This window comes from Hemitrygon akajei, chromosome 23, assembly GCF_048418815.1.
Source record: "Hemitrygon akajei chromosome 23, sHemAka1.3, whole genome shotgun sequence".
In the NCBI taxonomy this organism is placed as follows: Eukaryota; Metazoa; Chordata; class Chondrichthyes; order Myliobatiformes; family Dasyatidae; genus Hemitrygon; species Hemitrygon akajei.
In genome coordinates, this window is record NC_133146.1 from 38,302,612 (window position 1) to 38,326,050 (window position 23,439).

The following is a 23,439-nucleotide window of genomic DNA, read 5'->3' on the forward strand; positions in this document are numbered from 1 at the left end:
CACCATCAGATTTCAGCACCCTTTCTATGGTTTCCACATCCTTCCTGCAGTGAGGCAAACAGAACTGAGCATAGTACTCCAAGTGAGGTCTGACCAGGGTCCTATATAGCTGCAACATTACCTCTCGGCTCCTAAACTCAATCCCACGATTGATGAAGGCCAGTGCACCATATGCCTTCTTAACCACAGAGTCAACCTGCGCAGCAGCTTTGAGTGTCCTATGGACTTGGACCCCAAGATCCCTCTGATCCTCCACACTGCCAAGAGTCTTACTGTTAATTCTATATTCTGCCATCATATTTGACCTACCAAAATGAACCACTTCACACTTATCTGGGTTGAACTCCATCTGTCACTTCTCAGCCCAGTTTTGCATCTGCTGTAACCTCTGATAGCCCTCCGCACTATCCACAACACCTCCAACCTTTGTGTTATCAGCAAATTTACTAACTCATCCCTCCACTTCCTCATCCAGGTGCTTTATAAAAATCATGAAGAGTAGGGGTCTCAGAACAGATCCCTGAGGCACACCACTGGTCACCGACCTCCATGCAGAATATGACCCATCTATAACCACTCTTTGCCTTCTATGGGCAAGCCAGTTCTGGATCCACAAAGCAAGGTCCCCTTGGATCCCATGCCTCCTTACTTTCTCAAGCCTTGCACGGGGCACCTTATCAAATGACATGTCAGTGATAATAAACCTGATTCTGATAACATGTATCAGGACGTGCTATAATACTATTTCTCTACATTTTATTTTCTTTTAATTGCAGAGACACTTTCATCCAGTGGTGCAAAGGTTTGCAGCCTATCTTAGTGTGGGTGCACCATTAGAAGGCTCTGGAGCCTTGAGGGCAGAACTAAACAGAAAGTAAGAAATTTTACTGTTTATCTAATGTCAAAGTTATTAAGTTTTGTTCTGTTTTACTTCATGAATCCTTGAAAATGGTAAGACAGTTGTGATGCAGCATCTCCTAAAAATGCAACTAGACAGAGATATCACTACCCATAAAAGCTCATTGAATGGAATACAGAGGAGGACTTTTGGGTGCTAATTTTGACTGTGACATTGAATTGGAATCAGATCAAACTGCTCAGTTGAACCGGCTGTTCCATCTGCTCTGATTTAAGAGGAGGAAATTTGCCCTCATTAACCAGTAACGTCGAGATTATTCATTTGTGCTTTGGAAGTGGTTTGCTACTTCTGCTGACAACACTAAAATCAGATTGCAAAAACCTCTAGATTGTCCTGACAGCATAGAGACTGTTTACGCATTTGTGTTTTATACTGTGAGTCATATGTTGACCAAATATTAAAACAGAGACCAATGTGTTCATTTTCATTTAGACATGCTACTGAGCTCTTTGAAGAGTTCAGCATGAAAACAATGACCTTCAATCCTCCAATCACATCTATTACATCAAACAAGAAGGTAACAAGCTTAAACATTATTTTTTATTTACTTTTCTTTGTTATATCAACTTAAAATGTATCTAATATTTAATAGATATAGTTAGCTAGTTTAAGCACACTTGTACATATATTAAAGTGATAAAACTTGATTGTTTTCCTCAGGATACTTTAAATTGGCATGACTAGAGCATTAGGTTAATGAGTGAAAGGATTAAGGGGAAGGTACTGTAGAGGTTAGGTCAAGAAAATCTAACAGGGAGAACAGACAGAGCCCCATATAAGTGAACACATTGGGACTGATGCTGTGAATTGCATTTATTTCAGAGCAAGCAGTATTAACGAGTAAGGCAGATGAACTTAGAGCTTGCATTGGTACATAGATCTACAATGTTGTGGCCTATACAGCAACTTAGTTGAGATGATAGCACTGGTAGCACCAGAGTTTTGAGGATGCAGATGCCATAGAGAGGACTATTAAGAAGTCGAGTTGCACTACCACTTAGACAGCATGACGGTGGGCTCGTTCAGTGAAGCTGTTTGGGTTGAGCTCCAGAATAAGTATGGTTCATTCACTATGGTGGAATTGTACTGTAGGCTTCCACTAGATGCAAGGAATAGAGGAACACGTACAGGCTGATTAAGTAAAAGCAACCAGGGTTGTTGTAGGGGAAAATTTAATTTTCCCTGTAATTGATTGGGACTCTTTTCATGCCATATAGGACAGAAATTAAGTGCATTCAGGAGAATTTTTGAAACATTACGTAGATGGTCTCCCCAAGGAAGGGGCAGTATCTTGTATTGGGAAATGAGCCTGGTCTGGTGATTAGGGTTTCTTTAGGTGAGCTTTTGGGATCATAATTCATTAAGTTTAAAGATACTTGTGGATAAGACTGGAAAAGTGCTAAATTGGATGAGGGCTTGTTACAACGGTATTAGACAGGAACTCGGGGAAAGTACATTGGCAAGTTGTTTGGAGCTAAATCTACAGTTGACATGTGGGACTGCTAAAGACTAAGTAGTTAGAATTCAGTATTAGCATGTTTCTGTGAACACATCCACATTACAAAAGAAGAGGTGGAGGTTTTATAAAGAGCATGAAGGTGGATAGACCCTCAGATGTATCCAAGGCCATCATGGGAAGTTGGGTCACTGGCAAAGATATCTGTATCATTGTTGGCCACAGGTAAGGTATCTGAAGACTGGAGGGTGGCTAATGCTGGGTGCCTTCATTTAAGAATGGCTACAAGGACAGTCCAAGGAACTACAAGCCAGTGATCCCAACATCAGTGGTGGGAAATTTACTGGGGGTAGGATTTCTGAGAGACAAGATCTATCTGCATTTGCAAAGACAAGGACCGGTTGAGGGTAGTCAACATGGTTTTTGTGTGTGGGTAAACTGTCTCATGTGTTTGATTGAATGTTTAAAAAGTGACCAAGAAGATTAATGAGGCAGAGTGGTAGTCTACATGGATTTAGCAAGCTCTTAGACAAGGTCCTGTATGGTAGTCTGGGTCAGTAGGTTAAATTGCATGAAATCCAGAGGGATCTAGCCAATTGGATACAAAATTTGTTTGGTGGAAAGAGTCAGAAGACAGTAGTGGGGTATTGTTATTCAGATCAAAGGCCTGTGACTGGTGGGGTGCTGCAGAGATCAATGCTAGGATTGTTTTAGTTTGTCACTTTAACAATTTGAATGAGAATGTAGTTGCTGCGGCTAGTAGGTTTGTGGATGATGCCTATATTGGTGGTATAGTAGACAATGAAGAAGGCTGAAGGACCTATTCCTGTGCTGTGTTTAGTGGAAGTAAGTCTGGAGATTCTTCATGTATTATCAGTTCGTATACACTGACAGGTTTATGATGTCAAAGTTGTTGATTTACCTGTGGAGTGCAGAAGCAGAGCCCTGTTTAACTGCGGTTCCCCTACGTATACGATGCATAGCCACCTCTTGGATTGTATATCAGGCTTGGCAAGATGGAAGATCCACAGTTTTATGCATTCCAACGACTTCAGTTTTGTTTATCTCATTTAATTGTGTGTTTTGGGGTAATTATTTTTTCTCATTTAAAGTAGGTTTTTAAATGACTGGCATTTGAAAACTCTTACAGCTTTAACAGGTGCCAAAGATTTTAGTGTAAAGGGTGAGGTGAGGTTAAATGTGGTTTAGGGACAAAGCTTCAATGTCATTCGAGGCTCTGGTGCTCGGGTCAGCAGGATGGGCCCTTCTCTTTGGATGTAGTTACAATAGGCCTGGTTCAGCAAGATCTGATCTGTGACGTCAACCAGTGAACAACCAAATTACGTAGAATCTAATAGTTAAATTTCATGCTATGATATAAAGTCACTAATAGTTTGTCCTTGCTCGAGGAAAGAAGTAATTTTAGAAAGAGTACATACCTGACCTAAAAGCCATCCATTGCAACCTTGATTCAGAATAAATTATTTATTGAGGTACATTGTGTTACTGTATATGACCTTGAGTTCATTCAGCTAAGCAAGATGTTATGGTCTGTTGTTATTGTACTTATAAAGTTTATTAAGTTTGCCTAATAGTTCTAGCCTAAAATTTTGTGCCGCTGTGATTTCAGAAGTCAGCAATGCAGGATGGATTCCTTGATTCAGAGTTACAAAGTCAAATAAATCAGCTTCTTGGAAATCCTTCCAACATCGATGATCTCAAATTTGCTGAAGATTTGCAAACGCAGTTATACACATAATGGTAATTACTAAACAAAGATTACAAGCATAACTTGCAATGCTGAAGATGGAAGTGTGCTTTGCGGTTCTGGGTAATTCATGGCATCCATGGTGAATGTATATATGTAAACTTGTGAATCTAAAGTAATTCAGATGAAATAGAAAGAATATCAGGTTACATGTATAAACTAAATTATATGGCAACTTTAGCTTTATTTTTATTGGACAGGTAAAGTATAATTGTGACAACAAAAAAACTTTTTATATGGATTAGTTTAAAATTTCTTGCCTTTAAAATGACAGTAACATGTCAACATGGACTGTAAACTTTGTAATATTCCGGAATATTGAGATTGCTTTCAAGTAATAAATACTTAACATAACCTTGAGCAATGTTATTTTCTACGCTCTGACATCCTGATGATCTGAAAACCACTAATATAACCTTGTTCTTTATCCTAGCCTGAAACTTACCATTCTATGCTTCACTGCAGAAATCACTTTTCAAAATTGCAAAATAGATAATTTACCTAACTTAGAGTACTTCTATTCCAATTTTGACTTGTCATAAAATGAAGTTATTCTTCAATAATCATTTCAAGTTTATACAAGATTGGTTACATCACAAAATTGGAGAATGATTAGGTGCTTATTGTCTAATGGTGAGAAACACTTGTATGAAAGCAAATAAATAGCAATAAATTGAAAATGCTCCTTTGTAAATGTTACTGATGGGTGAAAGTAACTGCAATAATTCATGTTTTGCTACATAACAGCTCTGTAAAGGCAGACTTGTCATGCTGTATATTAATTACTGTCCAGAATATTTTAAGAAATGACAGCTGATGATATGTACCTCAAAGACCAACTTATGCTCAAACACCATCCTATCCTGTGATAAAATTTGAAATAATCCTTAAACCTATTGACTTTTTACCATTTTTTCTTCTTTCCACTGTTTAGATGACTTGAAATTCTGATGTTAGTTGATGAGAGAAAATGAAGCCACGTAATAATTGTAGCTGAAATGTTTCAGCCTGGTCTCTGAACTGAGAGTAACATTTCTTTAACCTTTTGCATTTTTTTAAACAATAGGAATTGGCCAAATGGAACCTCAAGTAAGATCACACATGATATTTGCTTCAGCTGCACAGTTCAGGCTCAATTACTAGTAATACAATGCTTATAATTGGAGAAATGCAAATATTTTAGGTAGGGTTACAAGAGAGGATAGAGATAACTGAACAGCAAGATTAAGTAAAATTTGAAACAATGTTTATCTATATGTAACTGAAGCAGAATACAGCAGGTGTTGGGAGTTTAAATTCCATATTAACTGGATAAGCGAGACTAGCCTCGAGTATATGTCGAATAGCTGAGTTTCAGAGACACAAGATCATTTCAGCATTTAAATTGAGACAGGCACACTGGATAAAATACCTTGGTTATAAATACAGATACTTTATTAAAGATGAATGAATCTAATATTTATTCTGATCCATTCAACATTAATACACTAATTTACAGTCAGTTATAGATAAAAACATCACACATTCAAAGCAATCTACAACCAAATGATTCATATAATAAAATAACTTTTCTGGCAGTGGCCCAGATTTCACGGTTGACACCGAACGATCAACATTTACCATTGATCTTAAAGAAAACTGCCCTTTACGTTATAACCTGCTCTGTAGTGTCAGTTTCCACAACTTCTGTAGTGATTTTCACCATTGGTGCCAGCAGGCCAAATGATTAAATTTAATTTCAAGTAATAGATATTATGAAATTTAGCTATAAAAGTGAAATAATTTTAAGGGTTAGGCAGACAGAACCAGAAATGAGTCGTTTCATCTATGGAAGAGCAGTTTGTCACTTACTTTTTAGATGACATTTTGCTGAGAAAATCTGTGCACCAGAAGCTGTTGTGATATTATAACAGTGAAGGGACCTGACAGCTTGGCTATTTTATACCGCAAATTCTGAGCCAGTGTTTCCACCCTTAACATACGTACTGTTTACATTATAAAAATACCAACACCTTCAGTAATCACTATGTCCTTTAAGTACTTTGTTCTATCAATATACAAAGTTGTGGAATTCAGAGAGATAACTTGCTACCGATTATTTCTCTTTAGTACTTGCTCAATAGTACAAGATGAGGAAAAACACATTATACAGTTCAACTGTAATATTTACAAAAGTTAAGACCTTTTTTGTTAGTCGTTTTATAATGAATGTTCAAAGCAATCTGACACATCTGAAATCAATTGCTGTCATACCTTTGCACATACATCAATGAAGACATCTAATATACAAGTTAATTTGCTATTTAATTGATTTTCATTGATACAACTTAAAATATTTTTCTGAAAATATACAATTAATAGTTTGGGTGGAGCAATATTTTGTGGCAGAACAACAGCCACAGCTTAAAACAATAAAATCTTCACTTAACTATCTTAAATAGCAACAAATGGATGGCAATAGGTAACATTGATTAATTCAACAATACACAATTTACAATAGAATTAACCAGTTAAGATAATAAAAATTTTACAATTTTGATAGTGCTAGTACCAAGTGAGACTTAAAATTATTTGTACAGAAATCAACAGGAAAATGAATAAATAACCACATTAAGCAAGATGTTAAATGAAATATCAACTTGAAGCAAGTTTCCAATTTTGCAGCCTTATCTTCTCTCTACCCCCCCCCCCCCAAAACCCCCAAATGTGGGCTATTCCCTGTTAAATGTCATCTGGTAACTTTACTGCTCAGGAGGAAAAGTTTTAAGTGAAAGTAAATGGTAATGGTCACATCAAAAGAGCCCAAAATGCTGCCTGTACTACTAAATGTTATGGAGTGCTGCATCGTGAGATGGCTAATGTTCCATCTGTTTGTGAAGTGTGAATACTAGCATCTACTCAGTTTGAAACCAACTTGATTAATTAGCTTTGTGGATTAAAATTATGCAGCCAGTTTTAAATGGGTTTTCCAGGAGAATGAAAGAGAAACAAGAATTAAAATTCTCACATTGTTCTGTTCTTAAACAAAAACAAGTAGCAAAATAAAGTAGGAAAAAGAAAATGGAAAGTAAAAGAAAAATAAGACTATCCACAGTTGAAATAGTTAGCTCACTTACTTATCTTGTAATAGCTGATTGCAATTCACAGATTTTACCTTAAAGCATTTCAACAATTTACTTAAATATATTACCAAATTTTGATGCCTTGTTATTTCGTTCAATCCACGATTCTGCAGATTGCCTTTCTTTGTTGGAGGTTAATCATTGATAATTGGTTATTGTGTAGTCCGATGCAGCTTTAGGGGATCTGGTTTTCTAAGGGTCTTGCCGCTGCTGCTTTTTTGGTCATTTTTGGTGGTTGGTATTTGGTTCATTTACCACAATCAGTCCTGATGTTGATTTTGATTTGTCATTGATGTAGTTCTGCTCAAGACTATTAAATGTTTTCTTTGTTTCAAAATCCGAATCTTGTGACTTAGCCATAACTATTAGAACAATTTATAGGTAGTGAGACAGTCAAAACTTCTATACATTACATTTTAAAATATTGCCTTGATGAACAGTACATACTGATGCAAAAGAATGAAAATACATCATGAAAAATAACTTTTGTTTCATTTTAATACAAAAATTAAACTGAATATATTATCACATGTGCACGAGGAAAGTAAAGCAATTGAAAATAAAAATACAAGAAGTGTTATGCCACCTGGAACTGAGTATAGCAAATTTAACAGAAAACAGTGTTAAATCTCTGCTTAAATAAATAATTCAACCTATTATATTAATGCAATTACAGCACAGTTTTATATACCTAGAAATTTACACAATTTTTCTACTCCAGTAAAAATAATCAGTACCTACAGCATGTTAACACTACTTTTCTTCAGATTGTATGCATGGATCCAACATATTCTACAAAGAATTATTCCCTAAATCAAGGTGTAAATACTCTGTAAACATCAACTAAAGTGAACATTTGGAACAATTCAGCTTAATATTACTAAAATGCTAGCTTCTACCGTGATCCACGTTCATATTGAATACAGGAACCTTTAAAACCTGCAAATATTTTAAATGACTAATAAAATGTGGTTTTGAAAAGTGCATAATCCAAATCAAAACAATTGTCAAGGTTCTGCACCTGTATGTCTTCATACTCAGTTTAATTTGAAGTTAACATCTCTAGTGTGTCTGAATAGTCCAACAGTAGTCATGGCTGTTTGCTTACACACAACTCTTTCTTGGTTCAACTATATACACTGAAACAAGCCTGCTTGTTTGAAACCTGTTACTGACTCATACTCCTGTGTATGACCCTTACTGGGTGATGTGTTTCATTCCAAAGATTGGATTTCGTTACCTTTTAAAAAAAAAGTTATTGTGTAATTTCCAGTTTTTCAGAAGGGCTGTACAGGAGGCAGAGGAGGGACAAGCATTACATTGTTGTTTTTGTTTTGTCTTCTCCAGCATTGGTTAAAGATTTCTGTGCTTTATCTTGACTTAGCAGTGCTAGAGGAAATATCCAAGTCAACTTCAAAATAGCCTGTTAAAATAAAAACATGAAAATTTTTGACTGAATATTACATCAGGAAAAAGGTTCTGAAGCATAACAATTGTACATAGAAAAATTATCATGTCAAAATGCAACTGATAAAACTAGATTAGACTTTTTCTTCAAGTTCTCTCATTTATAACCTGCTGTTGGGAACATACAACATCAGGTTTGGACAAAATGACTTGGTTATTTTGTCTAAAAAAGAGAGACTGAGGAAGTGGCAGTTGGCTCACAAATAGAGAAAGCTTAGAGACAGTGCGAGAAGGAGGATAGGCAGATGATAGAGAAGGGACGTGCTCAGACCGATGGTTTGAGATGTGTCTATTTTAATGCAAGGAGTATTATGAACAAAGTGGATGAGCTTAGAACATGGATCAATACTTGGAGCTATGACGTTGTGGCCATTACAGAGACTTGGATGGCTCAGGGCAGGAATGGTTACTTTGAGTGCCAGGCTTTAGATGTTTCAGAAAGGACAGGGAGGAAAGCAAAAGAGATGGGGGCGTGGCACTTGATCAGAGATAGTGTCACGGCTGCAGAAAAGGAGGAAGTCATAGAGGGATTGTTTACAGATTCTGCGGGTGGAAGTTAGGAACAGGAATGGATCAATAACTCTACTGGGTGTTTATTATAGAACACCCAATAGTAACAGGGACATTGAGGAGCAGATAGGGAGACAGATTCTGGAAAGGTATAATAACAACAGGGTTGTCGTGGTGGGGGATTTTAATTTCCCAACTATCAATTGGTATCTCCCTAGAGCAAGCGGTTTAGATGGGGTGGAGTTTGTTAGGTGTGTTTAGGGAGGTTTCTTGACACAATATGTAGATAAGCATGTATTAAGGCTGTACTTGATCTGGTATTGGGAAATGAACCTGGTCAGGTGTCAGATCTCTCAGTGGGAGAATAGTTTGGAGATGGTGATCACAATTCTATCTCCTTTACCATAGCATTGGAGAGGGATAGGAACAGACAAGTTAGGGAAGCTTTTAATCGGAGTAAGGGGAAATTTGAGGTTATTACGCAGGAACTTGGAAGCATAAATTGGGAACAGATGTTCTCAGGGAAATGTACGGAAGAAATGTGGCAAATGTTCGGGATATTTGCGTGGAGTTCTACATAGGTACATTCTAATGAGACGGAAAGGATGGTAGAGTACAGGAACAGTGGTGTACAAAGGATGTTGTAAATCTAGTCAAAAAGAAAAGCTTACAAAAGGGTCAAAAACTAGGTAACGATAGAGATCTAGAAGATCATAAGGCTAGCAGAAAGGAGTTTAAGAATGAAATTGGGAGAACCAGAAGGGGCCATGAGAAGGCCTTGGTAGACAGGATTAAGGAAAACCCCAAGGTATCTTACAATATTTTGAAGAGCAAGAGGAAAAGATGTGAGAGAACAGGACCAATCAAGTGTGACAGTGGATAAGTGTGTATGGAACCAGAGGAGATAGCAGAGGTACTTAATGAATATTTTGCTTCAGTACTCACTACAGAATAGGATCTTGGCGATTGTAGGGATGACTTACAGCGGACTGAAAAGCTTGAGCTTAGATATTAAAGAGGATGTGCTGGAGCTTTTGGAAAGCATCAAGTTGGATAAGTCACCTGGACTGGACGAAATGTACCCCAGACTACTGAGGGAGGAGATTGCTGAGTCTCTGGCAATGATCTTTGCCTCATCAATGGGGACGGGAAAGGTTCCGGAGGATAGGAGGGTTGTGGATGTTGTTCCCTTATTCAAGAAAGGGAGTAGAGATAGCCCAGGAAATTATAGACCAGCGAGTCTTACTTAAGTGGTTGGTAAGCTGATGGAGAAGATCCCAAGATGCAGGATTTATGAACGTTTGGATAGGCAAAATATGGTTAGGAATAGACAGCATGGGTTTGTCAAAGGCAGGTTGTGCCTTACGATCCTAATTGAATTCTTTGAGGATGTGACTAAACACATTGATGAAGGTAGAGCAGTAGATGTAGTGTATATGGATTTCAGCAAGGCATTTGGTGAGGTACCCCATGCAAAGCTTATTGAGAAAGTAAAGAGGCATGGGATCCAAGGGGACCTTGCTTTGTGGATCCAGAACTGGCTTGCCCATAGAAGGCAAAGAGTGGTTGTAAAGGGGTCATATTCTGCAAGGTGGTCGGTCACCAGTGGTGTGCCTCAGGGACCTATTCTGGGACCTCTACGTGATTTTTATAAATGATCTGAATGAAGAAGTGGAAGGATGTGTTAGTAAGTTTGCTGATGAGACAAAGCTTGGAGGTATTGTGGATAGTGTGGAGGGCTGTCAGAGGTTACAGCGAGACACTGATAGGATGCAAAGCTGGGATGAGAAGTGGCAGATCGAGTTCAACCCAGATAAGTGTGAAGTGGTTCATTTTGGTAGGTCAAATATGATGGCAGAACATAGTATTAATGCTAAGACTCTTGGCAATGTGGAGGATCAGAGGAATCTTAGGGTCCAAGTCCATAGGACACACAAAGCAGCTGCGTTGGTTGACTATTTGGTTAAGAAGGCATGCAGTGCATTGGCTTTCATCAATTGTGGGATTTAGTTTAAGAGCCAAGAGGTAATGTTGCAGCTATATAGGACCCTGGTCAGACCCCACTTGGAATACTGTGCTCAGTTCTGTTTGCCTCAATACAGGAAGGATGTGGAAACCATAGAAAGGGTGCAGAGGAGATTTACAAGATTGTTGCCTGGATTGGGGAGCATGCCTTATGAGAATAGATTGAGTGAGGCTTTTTCTCCTTGGAGCGACGGAGGATGAGAGATGACTTGATAGAGGTGTATAACGTGATGAGAGGCATTGATCGTGTGAATAGTCAGAGGCTTTTTCCCAGGGCTGAAATGGCTAGCATGGGAGGGCACAGTTTTAAGGTGCTTGGAAGTAGATACAGAGGAGATGTCAGGGTAAGTTTTTTTTATGCAGAGAGTGGGGAGTGCGTGGAATGGGCTGCCAGCGACGGTGGTGGAGGTGGATACGATAGGGTCTTTTAAGAGACTCCTGGATAGGTACATGGAGCTTAGAAAAACAGAGGGCTATGGGTAACCCTAGGTAATTTCTAAGGTAAGGACATGTTCAGTACAGCATTGTGGGCTGAATGGCCTGTATTGTGCTGTAGGTTTTCTATGTTAGTAATTTATAGCTCAAGCATAAATACTAGTACATCACACAATGCAAATGAAAATGAATTAATTATTTTCTAGCTTTGCCCATTCATCCAATTCTCAATTTCAATTTTAATAGCATAAATCTTAACATTTACAACTATAACTCCTTTCTCTGCTTCTATATTTAATCATCCTCCAATTCCCTTTCCCCTATATGTAGCTACAGATGACTTGTACATAAAGCCCCACCATCTTATCGTTGTGAATATCTGTGCCAACATGTCAGAGGAAGCCACTCACGACTTTGAAAAGAAAGTCGCGGTTTGAGTGAATGAATGTTTCTGATTAGTATATCTCTACAAAGGGGCTTCTTTTAAATAGCTTGGTAATAGTTAAGAGGTAGTACTCTTAAAATCGGAGTTCATGAGTGTAACAATCCCTTGTACAAATGATTATTAAGTATTTTAAAACTTTTTTGGAAAATAAGTGCACAAAGTATTTTGAGTAAATATGCAAAAAGTACTTTAACCTCCATTGAAAATATACTTTTCATTCAATTTTCTGCAATCAATAAGAAATATTTGAATTTGCTACCTTGGTAAACTTATAGTGGCAGCTATATTACAAATACCACCCAAAACTAATGGATTAGTGAACAGTATAACAGGAAAAAATAAAGCTGCTTGCATTAATGAAAACTAAGAAATAGATAAAAAGAGCCAACAGAATAATGACATCAAGAAAGAAACACTTTCCGTTTATCTTAAAGTACTTCTCACAACAAGATAAAACTTACTGGAAGTATTAAAACATGTATTTTGAATTCTTCAGCATGATTGAACATTTTCCCAAATGAAATGAAAGTCCTGATAACTTTCTGGATCTATATTGGTTGATCAGTTACGTATAAATATGACTACAAACTGCACTCCATTTAATCAAGTTACAATTACTTAATTATGGCCCACTACAATCTTTTGTTCAAACAATTGAAATGCTTCTCACTAAACTCTCTTCACAATCTAAACTGCAGTTTGTTAGCCTGATGTACATATTTTTAGTTTTCAAATATTGCAAATACAGAGTGTCTGCACAATATACCATAAGACTTAGGAACAGAATTAGGCCATTTGGCCCATCAAGTCAGCTCCTCCATTCCTTCATGGATACTTTGTATTCCCTCTGAACCCATTCTCCTGCCTTCCCCTTGTAACCTTTGATCAAGAACCTATCAGCCTTTGCCTTAAATATATCCAATGACTTCATCTCCAGCATTGTTCATAGCAATGAATTCCACAGGCAGATTTACCACCTTCTGGCTAAAGAAATGTCTCCTCAACTCTGTTTTAAATGGATGTCTCTCTATCCTGAGGCTGTGCCTTCTGGTCCTAGACTCTTCCACTATAGAAAATATCCTCTCCATATCCAGTCTACTCAATATTCCATAGGTTTCAATTAGATCCCCACTCAGTCTTCTAAACTCCAACAAGTAAATCACTCCTCCCTTTTCATTCCTGGGATCATTCTCATGAACCTCTTCTGGACCCTCTCCAATGCTAGCACATTTTTTTCTTAGATAATGTGCTCAAAACTGCTCACAATATTCCAAGTGCGGTCTGACCAATGCCTTATAAAAGCTCAGCATTACATCCTTGCTTTTGTATTCTAGTCCTCTTGAAATCAATGCCAACATTGCAATTGCCTTCCTTTCCACTGACTCAAACTGCAAGTTAACCTTAAAGGAATCCTGCACAAGCACACACAAATCCATTTGCACTGCTGAATTTTGAATTTTCTCCTTGTTTGGAGAATACACCTTTACTCCTCCTACCAAAGCGTATGACCATACACTTCTCTACACTATATTCCATCTGCCACTTCTTTAACCATTCTTCCAATGCTTGTCCTTCTGCTGACATCCTGTTTCATCAACATTGCCTGCTCCATATCTATCTTCGAATCATCCACAAACTAGGCCAAATAATTGATGAGAAGCGGTCCCAACATTGACCCCTGTGGCACACCAGTAGTCACCAACAGCCAGCCAGAAAAGGTCCACTTTATTCTGAATCTCTGCCTCCTGCTAGTCAGCCAATCTTCCATCCATGCTAGTATCTTATCTGTAATACCATGGGCTCTCGTTAAGCAGCCTTGTGTGGCTGCTTGTCAAAGGCCTTTTGAAAATCCAAATAAACAAATTCCACTGATTCTTCTTTGTCTATCTTCCCTGTTATTTTCTTAAAGAATTTCAACAGATTTGTCAGGCGAGATTTCCCCTTAAGGAAGCCATGCTGACTTTGGCCTATTTTGTCATGTGCCCCTTTAAGTATCCTGAAGCTTCATCCTTAATGATAGACTTCAGCATCTTTCCAAACACTGAAATCAGGCTAATGGGTCTATAACTTCTGCCTCCCTCCCTTCTTAAAGAGTGCAGTGGCATTTGCAATTTTCCAGTCTTCGGAACCATTCCAGAATCGAGTGCTTTTTGCAAAATCAGCACAAATGCTTCCACAATCTCTTCTGCTACCTCTTTCAGAAACCTGGGTGTAGTCCATCTGGCCCAGGTGCCTTGTCTACCCTAAGACTTTTAAGCTTCCGAAGCATCTTCTCTTTAGTAATAGCAACGAGCTAGTGTCACAGTGCTCCATTCAGGGTCTTTTCACCCTTGCAGTTTCTTAACTGTACCCACAAGGGTTCTACATCTTTGTTTCCCCCTTCCTTTCCAGTGCTGAAGAAGGGTCTCGGCTGAAATATCAACTTTATTCATTCACTAGATGCTTCCTGACCTGCTGAGTTCCTACAACATTTTGTGTGTGTTGCTTTGGACTTCAAGCACCTGTAGGTTTCTTGTGTTAACAACTTCTTGTAGCTTTTCCTAAAAAATTGATCTCATTTTTTAGCGACATTCACCCCACCCCCTCTGCCTGCCTACCTGCCTGCCCTTTTGATACAATGCGTATCCTTGGATCTTAAGCTCCCAACTATGCACTTCTTCCAGCCACGACTTGTGCCCACAGTATCATACTTGCCAATCTCTAACTCTGCTACTAGATCATCTACCTCATTGCCTGTACTGTTTGCATTCAGGTATATTCATCAGCCTTTTTAATTCCATCACCCTTTTTGATTTTGGCCCCTGTTACACATGAACTCATCCCACTGTCTGCAATTTTGCCCTCTCATCTGCCTGTCCTTCACAGTCTCAGTACACATTGCCTCTGCTTGTATACCAACTGGCCCATCCTCAGCCCTATCACTCTGGTTCCCATCTCCCTGGAAAATTAGTTTGAACCTCCTTACAGAGGATGCCATGATTGAACTCTGACGCACCAAGCTGTAATAGCGTCATGCTACCGTTCTCCCACCAACTGCACATATGCTCGTTCAGCATGTACTGTGTTAGTGGTTTACAAAAAAGGAGGGACACCTTATTTGCAGTGAGCTGCAGACTGAGATATACAGTGGAGAACAGCAGCTACCTGGAAGGAACCTGTAGCTAGGAAATTGAAAGTGCTGTAACCCTAATCTCCACATCGAGAGCAGACCAGTCCTGGATGTGGCTGAAGATCACCCCATGCAACACATATCTGAGTAACTGCAGTCTTTATAAACCTAATACCATTAGACCATATGATATAGGAGCAGAATTAGGCTGATCCATTTTTCCTTTCGGCCCCAATCTCCTGCCTTCTCTCCATGTCCCTTCATGCCCTGACCAATCCAGAATCTATCATCCTCTCCCCTAAGTATACATAAAGACTTAGCCTCCACAGCAGCCTGTGGCAACAAATTCCACAGATTCTCCACTCAAGATCCTGGAGGAACTCTGCAGGTCAAGCAACATCTAAGGAGAGGAATAAAGTGCCGATGTTTCAGACCATGACACCTCATCTGGTCCCGGAATGCTGGCCCTTTGTTCACTTCCATAGATGCTGCTTGACCTGCTATGCTCCACCAGCATTTTACGGGTGTTACTGTGGATTTCCAGCATCTGCAGAATCTCTAAACACGCAAGTCTGCATATCCAAGTATGATCTTGAGCTTTAGAACAGGTGCATTTGTCTGCCTCCTGTCTCAAGATACCCGATCCTCCCTGAATCTGCTGTGACATCTGTGCAAATAATGGACACAATGATATCTCGGGCACTCATTCAATAAGTTGGTCAGTGTTAGCTTGAACACACCCCGAGAAGTGCCTGTGCAGTCAGTAGTTCACTCTGGATCTGCCCAATGTCAGTAGAATGTCCCTTAAATTCTTTAAATGATTTAAAGAATACAGCCATTGTGTGCCATTTTCCTGTGATCATCCAGCCATGTAGTATTAAGATCTAATTTATGTCAGAACAGATTGAAACATCCATTGCACAATGGTTGCCATTATTAGGTGCACATAGGACTCCGGGAAATTTAATTATACATATGGATTCCAACCAGAAGCACCAGAACCGATTACAGTGTTGATGTGATTGGTTCATCCCAAGAAGAAGCAGCATTCTAAAGGAAGGTTCAGGCAACAGTGGCTGACAAGGCACAGCATTCAACATGGCAAAAAACTATTGGGGAACTAGAGAATGGGGAAGCTTTTAAAAAGAAATAAGGAGAGAAAAGATGAAACATGAAAGTAAGACAGCCAATAATAAAAAAAAGATACCAATTTTTTTCATCTATATAAGTATAAAAGGAAGGCAAGAGTGCCTTCAGACCTCCAGAAAATGATGCTGGAGAGTTAGTAATGTAGGACCAAACAAAAATGGCAGAAAAACTGAACAAATATATTGTGTCAGACTTTACTATGGAAGACTCAAAAATGTTCGGGGGTAGAAATGAACTTTTTCACTATTACCAAGGAGATCGTACCTGGAAAGCTGAAAGTCTTAAGGTAGATAAATCAGCTAGACCAGATGGATTAGACTACAGATTGTGGAGTGGTTGCAAATGTCACTTCACTCTTTAAGAAGGGAGGAAGGCAAAAGATGGGAAATTATAGGTTAGTTAGCCTAACTTCAATGGTTTGATAGATGTTAGAGTCAATTGAAGAGGATGTTTCAGAATACTTGGAAGCACATGGTTTCTTTAAAGGGAAATCTTGCCTATTGTAATTCTTTGAGGAAATAACCAGTAGGATAGACAAAGGAAAGTCAGTGGAAGTTGTTTACTTGGATTTTCAGAAGGACTTCAACAAGGGATGCACATGAGGCTGTTAAACAAAATAAGAGTGCATGGTATTACCAGAAAGATAGACAGAATTTTGACTGACTGCAGGAGACAGAATGGGAATTAAGGGAACCTTTTGTAGTTGGCTGCAGGTGACTAGTGGTGTTCTACAAGGGTCAGTGTAGGGAAATGTACCGTCATGCACTTTGGTGGAAGGAATAAAGGAGTAGAATATTTTCTACACTAAGGAGGGCAAATGCAATGTTAGCATTCTTTTCAAGAAGACTGAAATATCATATGACTAACTGACAGTGTTTGGGAACAGAAATTTCTTGAAGGAGGCCGTAAGAAAGAAATCAACTGCAAGACTACCTGAGCTCTGCAAATTGTTTTGCACATTATCTCAAATTACTGGCTATCTAAACTATCCTAGAGTGAACAAGAGACTGAATCCGAAATAAAATTCAAAAGCCTTTAGATAAAATAATAAGACAGAAACCTTTAAAATGTCATTTTTAAAGCACATATAAAATTGAATTTATGTTTAGAATTTGCATTTTATTTCAAGACAACCATTAAAATGCAACTGAATTCACCCAAGTCATTCAAAAATAATCTGCTTTTTCATGGGAGAAAGTTAAGTTTTTGATGACTGATTTGGAATAAAGTGAAACCTTACAAGAAGTTGGCATCAGCTAATTCCTTGTATTTTGAGCCAGTTTGATGAGTTAAGTAGAAATCCTTTGGCACTTGGCAGCGAAGAGCAAAGAAACATTTTTAAAAGATAGTAATGTGATCCAACTACAGTGTTGGGTTTGCTCTGGCAATGAACTGGCAGTGCTATTATGGGGCAAATTTCCTCCCTTCTGCCCCAAATTTCAATGATTCTGAGGAACAGAAGTTTTCCAGTAATCTAAATAACTATGTAACATCAAAAGAATGCATGTCTTTCTTTCACACAGCAGTTCAAAATAACTGAGGTTAATGGAAAATGTTGCTTTTCTCACTATGTTGAAAAATAGAAATGATGGGAGATAAGTTATCAATGGAAACAATACAGGGTCACTGACCTAGTCACAAACTTCTTTTCCTCTGGGACCAGGAACAGTGAAAAAATACGAGTCATGAGAAATAGCCAGAAGCACCATCTCGTAAATATTGCTTCACCCCTGGTTTTGGCTGTAAGTTGCATATCAGAGACAATAAAATTGTAAGACCATAAGACATATTAGCAGAATTAGACCATTCGGCCCATTAAGTCTGCTCTGTATTTGATCATGGCTGATCCATTTCGTTCTTAACCTCATTCTCCTGCCTCTTCCCCGTAACCTTTCACACCCTGACTAATCAAGGATCGATTAACCTTCACATTATTTACTCTTCCCTCTCTTTTACTCTTTATATATCTAAAAAAGTTTTGGTATCTCCCTCGCTATTATTGACTTGCTTACCTTCGTATTCCATCTTTTCCCTCCTTATGGATTTTCAGTTGCCTTCTGTTGTTTTTTAAAAGCTTCCCAATCTCCTAACTTCCCACTAACCTTTGCTCTATTATGTGCCTTCAGTTTTGTTTTTATGTTGGTTTTGACTTTCCTCATCAGCCACGGTTGTGTCATCTTGCCTTTAGAATGTTGCTTCTTCCTTGGGATGTATCTATCCTGAGCCTTTTGAATTGCTGCCAGAAACTGCAGCCATTGCTGCTCTGCCGTCATTCCAGCTAGTGTCCCTTTCTAATCAACTTTGGCCAGCTCCTCCCATGCTGCTGTAATACTCTTTGCTCCACTGTAATACTGATACATTTGGCTTAGGCTTCTTGCTCTCAAATTGCAGGGTTAATTCTCTCATATTATGATCATTGCTCCTAAGCATCTTAAGCTCCCTAATCAAATCCAGTTCATTGCACAATACCCAATTCAGAATAGCTGATCCCCAAGTGGGTTCAACCTCAAACTGCTCTACAAAGGCATCTAGTAGGCACTCTACTAATTTTCTCTCTTGGGATCCAAAATCGGCACCAACCTTATTTTCCCAGTCTATCCCCCATGACCACCCATTGCCCTTTTGACATGCATTTTCTATCTCCTGTTGTAATTTGTTGCCCAAATCCTGGTTTCTGTTGGGAGATCTGTATGTAACTCCCATCAGGGCCTTTTTACCCTTGAAGTTCCTTAGCACTTTGAACAGTGGTGCCCACAATGTCATACCTGTTAATCTCTAACTGTGCTACAAGATCATCCACCTTATTTCATATACTGTGCTGACTCAAATATAACACCTTCAGTCCTGTGTTTGTTACCCTTTTCAATTTTGGTCCCTTATTACACTGCAACTCACCCCACAGACTGCAATTTTGCCCCATCATCTGCCTGTCCTTCCTGACAGTCTCAATACACAGTGCCTCTGCTTGTATACTAACTGCTGCACCCTCAGTGCAATCACTCAGTTTCCCACCCCACTGCCAAAGGATATCAATCCTGCTTGAGTTAAGGTATAACTTGTCACTTTTGTACAGATTATACCTTCCGCAGAAGAGATCCGTATGAACTAGAAGTCTGAAACTCTGCCCCTGCATCAGTACTTCAGCAGGGCATTCATCTGCCAAATCTTTCTAGTCTTATCCTCACTGGCACGTAGCACAGGCAACAATCCAGAGATTACTACCTCTGAGGTCCTGCTTTTCAGCTTCCTAAATTCTCTTTTCTGGACCTCCTTCCTTTTCCTACCTATGTCATTGGTGCTAATATGTACCAAGACTTCAGGCTGCTTACCCTCTTCCTTTAGAATGCAGTTGATTTGATCTGCAACATCCCTCACCTTGGCACCCGGAAGGCAACATATCATTGGGGAGTGTCCATTGCGTCCATAGAATCTTGCGTCTACTCCTCTAACTACGGAATCCCGTATCACTACTGCAGTCCTCTTCTCCCCACTTCCCTTCAGAACCTCAGTACCAGAGACCTGGTCCACTGCAGCTCCTGTGGTAGGCCCCACCCAAAGTATCCAAAATGGTGTATTTATTATTGAGGGGACTATCCACAGGGGTACTCTGTAATGGTTGTCCAGTTCCTTTCCCTCTCCTAACAATAACCCAGGTACCTGCCTCCTGCAGCTTATGGGTGACCACCTCCCTGTAGCTCCTATCTGTTACCTGCTCAGTATCCCGTATGAGCCGAAGGTCATCGAACCGCAGCTCTAGTTCCTTCACATGTTCTCTGACGAACTGCAGCTCGGTGCACCTGATGCGGATGTGGTTAACTGGGATGCTGGAGGTCTCCCAGAACTCACACATCTCACACAAATTACAGCTCCTGGAGCCACTACTTTACAATGTACTAACAGATAAAGAATGAAGAAGAAACTTAACAGATACTTATCTTTCTCAAGCCTGATGAGCCAAAGCCACTCTAACACTGGTCCACTCACACAATGGTAGCTCCACTTGTCCCTGCCTTAATCTGTGTTCTTGATTATCAATCGTGATTTTATTGGACCGCTGGAAAACACCGAAAACTTGCGAATTCTCCTATTTAAAACTCAGTCACGGACCTGTGTGTCGCCTCCACTCTCACAGTAGTGCAGTTGGGCAGACCAGTGACCACATACTCTCAGTTACATTCTTCATGATGCTGCACAGTTAATTTTATGTTGTTATTTAGAGCGGATTTTGTGCCATATACTATATAATACAATACAAATTATCTGTCGTGTGAATAAAGCTTACAAAGAACCTTTCCTCTCAAAGAAACGAACAAAAAGAAATTGAAAGGATGTTTCAAAAAAGTACCAAGAAAAGCCTTTTTAATTATTTCCAACAATGCTTACCAAGAAAAGCCTTTATAAATAATTTCCATTTCCATCTACCCCAGGAACTAAGATATCCTAGGATTCCCATTCACAGGACAAATGCCACTTTGAAACAGTAAAAGTGGATTTGCTATTCATCTCCAGCTCCTATTGTTGTACAGCAGCTTTGTTTATAGCGCACTACTGATTTTTCAGCTGACATATCAGGTGCAGCTAATTGAATGCCAATAAATCTGTGATCGTTTGCCAGGCTTCTAATTTCACCATTAGCTGGCAGCCAAAGTATCACAACCTCTTCCTCCACTGGCAGGGCACTGAGTCATCAAAGCCAGACCCTCCACAAAACATGACACCATGCTTCCTGCCACTGCCGCCAGTGGAACTTAGGGGGATGTTTATTACCTCCAGAACTCCGTCAGCAGTAAAGGAGCAGTGTAACACTGAAAGTGAAGCAACATCACTGACTGAAATCAATAATTCTGCTAAAGACACCATGTGTCTAACCTAAACTTTTGTGTGTGCATACAAATTCTTTAAAAAGTGAAAACTTATTTAGCAAAAATAAGACTCATCCAATTTCCTTTATATATTGCAATCACTCTTAATTAATGACTTTTTAAAAAACTTATTATTTACTAGAGCCAAAACAAATAATGATGACGATGGCATCCATCTGTCTTGAAGGACAATGGATTAATGGCCACTGGAGTGATCTCTCCAGGCTACAAGCCTGGGTGAAAGGTAAGGAGATTGTGGGATGCCCAGTCATCAGGATACCCCTCTCAACCTCACTGGTGTAGTCCAAAGGAAAGTGAAGCAATATTTTGGCTCCAGCCTGGCTGCAGGAGCTGCCAGAAGAGTGTTCAGTGATGTCCAGCCGCCATAGAGGCTCCACTCTGGATTTTCTGTCTGGGTTTACTCCCGTAGCTTTCATCTCTCCCAGGCTGCCCACAAGGCAATGGGACTACTTACCCATAGCTGGGGAAATATGTTCTAATTAACTATCCCTCAGAAAGAAGTGCCACAGAGTTAAAACTGCTAGCATTAATTTCTAAGGCACATTGGAACTGCCCAATGGTTTCACACAATGCTGAATTGGCAACAGGGTTTAGGATCTTTCCTTGCCTTCCATCACGTTCCATCTGTCAGGCTCAGAGCTCCGACACAAATTAGTCTTTACAAACCTGTTGCTTTCTTCCTCATATAAACTGGTTCAACAAATAGTGATAGGTGCAAGAGTTCTCCAATTACAGCGAGAATCTGAATTTCATGATCTTTCAATAGTTTGTTACTTATCCCCAAAGCCTGTATATCAGAGAATTGTGGGGCATAGAGGAGACCTATTCTTCCACATGGATATGCTTTCTATCTTGGTCACCACATCACCCCAGTAAAAATCGTCTCTCTCTGCCTCATAATTTGACTTTAACTGCTCATTATTTTTGCAACTGAGCTCAGTTTGTAACAACCTGATATTGGCAAAGGCAATAAGGAATTAAATGCTGAGCCCTACCTAGACAGTCACGAGCCGCAATCCTGTAAGAGGTATTAATCGGTGATCTCAGCAAACGACAGACTACATGCAGCTTTTTCATCTTTACTCTGGCTGCTCTCAGGGGAAGTCATCTGAAGTGGGATTGAGAAACTCCGGCTTGGTTTGCTTGATTTTGTTAACCTCTTCAGTTCGTTGGCAAAAGAAAGGCCTTTCTTCTTCTCTTGTGCAGCCTGCCAACACATTCTAAACTTTATTGATCAAACCAAGCAATCACAAACAGTGCAGGCAAGAAATTAGTATAGTAAACATATCATGACATCTGGAGAAAGTCACTTTGAATAGAAGTAAAGCAGACTTCTTAATTTTTGGCATGGAAGCAAAGAAATAAAATTGTCTAGGCTTTTCCCACAGATGGAGTAGCATTTTTCAACTATCTTAACATGCTATAAAATTAAATTTAGCATGATCTGGTTTATTGGTAAAGCATCACATGTAATGCTGAGGTGCGTGCATTGTTTTCTGTATATTGGATATCACAATCCCACTTTATTTTCTGAAAAGGAAACTCTCCTTATAAGATTTTCTAGATTTCTTTCTGGTGCATTAATTCCTTTTTCACCCAATATATTTTCAAGTTTCTGTTGTTTGAATGATGCTTTCAAGGTCACACATATTGCTAATGTACCACTGCCGTGTGGTGTGGAATAAGGTTTTCTTAAATTGCTTCATTTCCTTGAATTACCCTATTGTAACAGTGAATCAAGTTTCCAGGGTATTGTTGACCACTACTAAAACTAATCAAACTGCATAATTTGGTGAAACCACAGATTGCTAAGGTTGATAGAAAACACTATTTAATTTGTTGTTGTTGTTGAGTGCCATTGTCAACTCATGGCAACTCTATGGATAGTGTAGTTGTCCATATGGTTTTTGTGGCAAGATATGGAAGAAGATTGCCAGGCCTTTCTCCTGTGCAGATACTGCAGCTGCCCAGGTTGGGACCTGGTGGGATTTGAAGTCAGGACCATCTGCCTCGAAGTCCAGTGCTGATGCCACTACATCACAGGCTGGTATTTAGTTATACATTGGTATACAGTACATTGCCAAGGAGAAACAAAGGTAAGTATATTATGTTACTTGGGGACGCATGTTTATGTAGAAGGCTAACTGCAGT

At 39.2% G+C, this 23,439-nt stretch overlaps 2 protein-coding genes across 6 annotated transcripts in view; one reads left to right on the forward strand and one right to left on the reverse strand.

Annotated features, from left to right (window-relative positions):
• Positions 1-5,035, forward strand: part of noc3l (NOC3-like DNA replication regulator) — a 43,911-nt gene extending 38,876 nt beyond the window's left edge. Inside the window, exons 19-21 of the mRNA XM_073027454.1 lie at positions 777-874; positions 1,352-1,436; positions 4,006-5,035. Coding sequence (XP_072883555.1) covers positions 777-874; positions 1,352-1,436; positions 4,006-4,134 — 312 coding nt within the window. The 3' untranslated portion in view covers positions 4,135-5,035. The remainder of the gene's footprint in view (positions 1-776; positions 875-1,351; positions 1,437-4,005) is intronic.
• Positions 5,036-6,847: 1,812 nt separating this feature from the next.
• The window catches only part of plce1 (phospholipase C, epsilon 1), a 477,143-nt gene continuing 460,551 nt past the window's right edge, over positions 6,848-23,439 (reverse strand). For 4 of the 5 annotated variants that reach the window (XM_073027453.1, XM_073027451.1, XM_073027449.1 and 1 more), the window contains 2 exons: positions 22,284-22,495; positions 6,848-8,688 (listed from right to left, as the gene is read on the reverse strand). In XM_073027453.1, coding sequence (XP_072883554.1) covers positions 22,319-22,495 — 177 coding nt within the window. In that variant the 3' untranslated portion in view covers positions 6,848-8,688; positions 22,284-22,318. The remainder of the gene's footprint in view (positions 8,689-22,283; positions 22,496-23,439) is intronic. The other variant, XM_073027452.1, reaches the window with a different exon arrangement.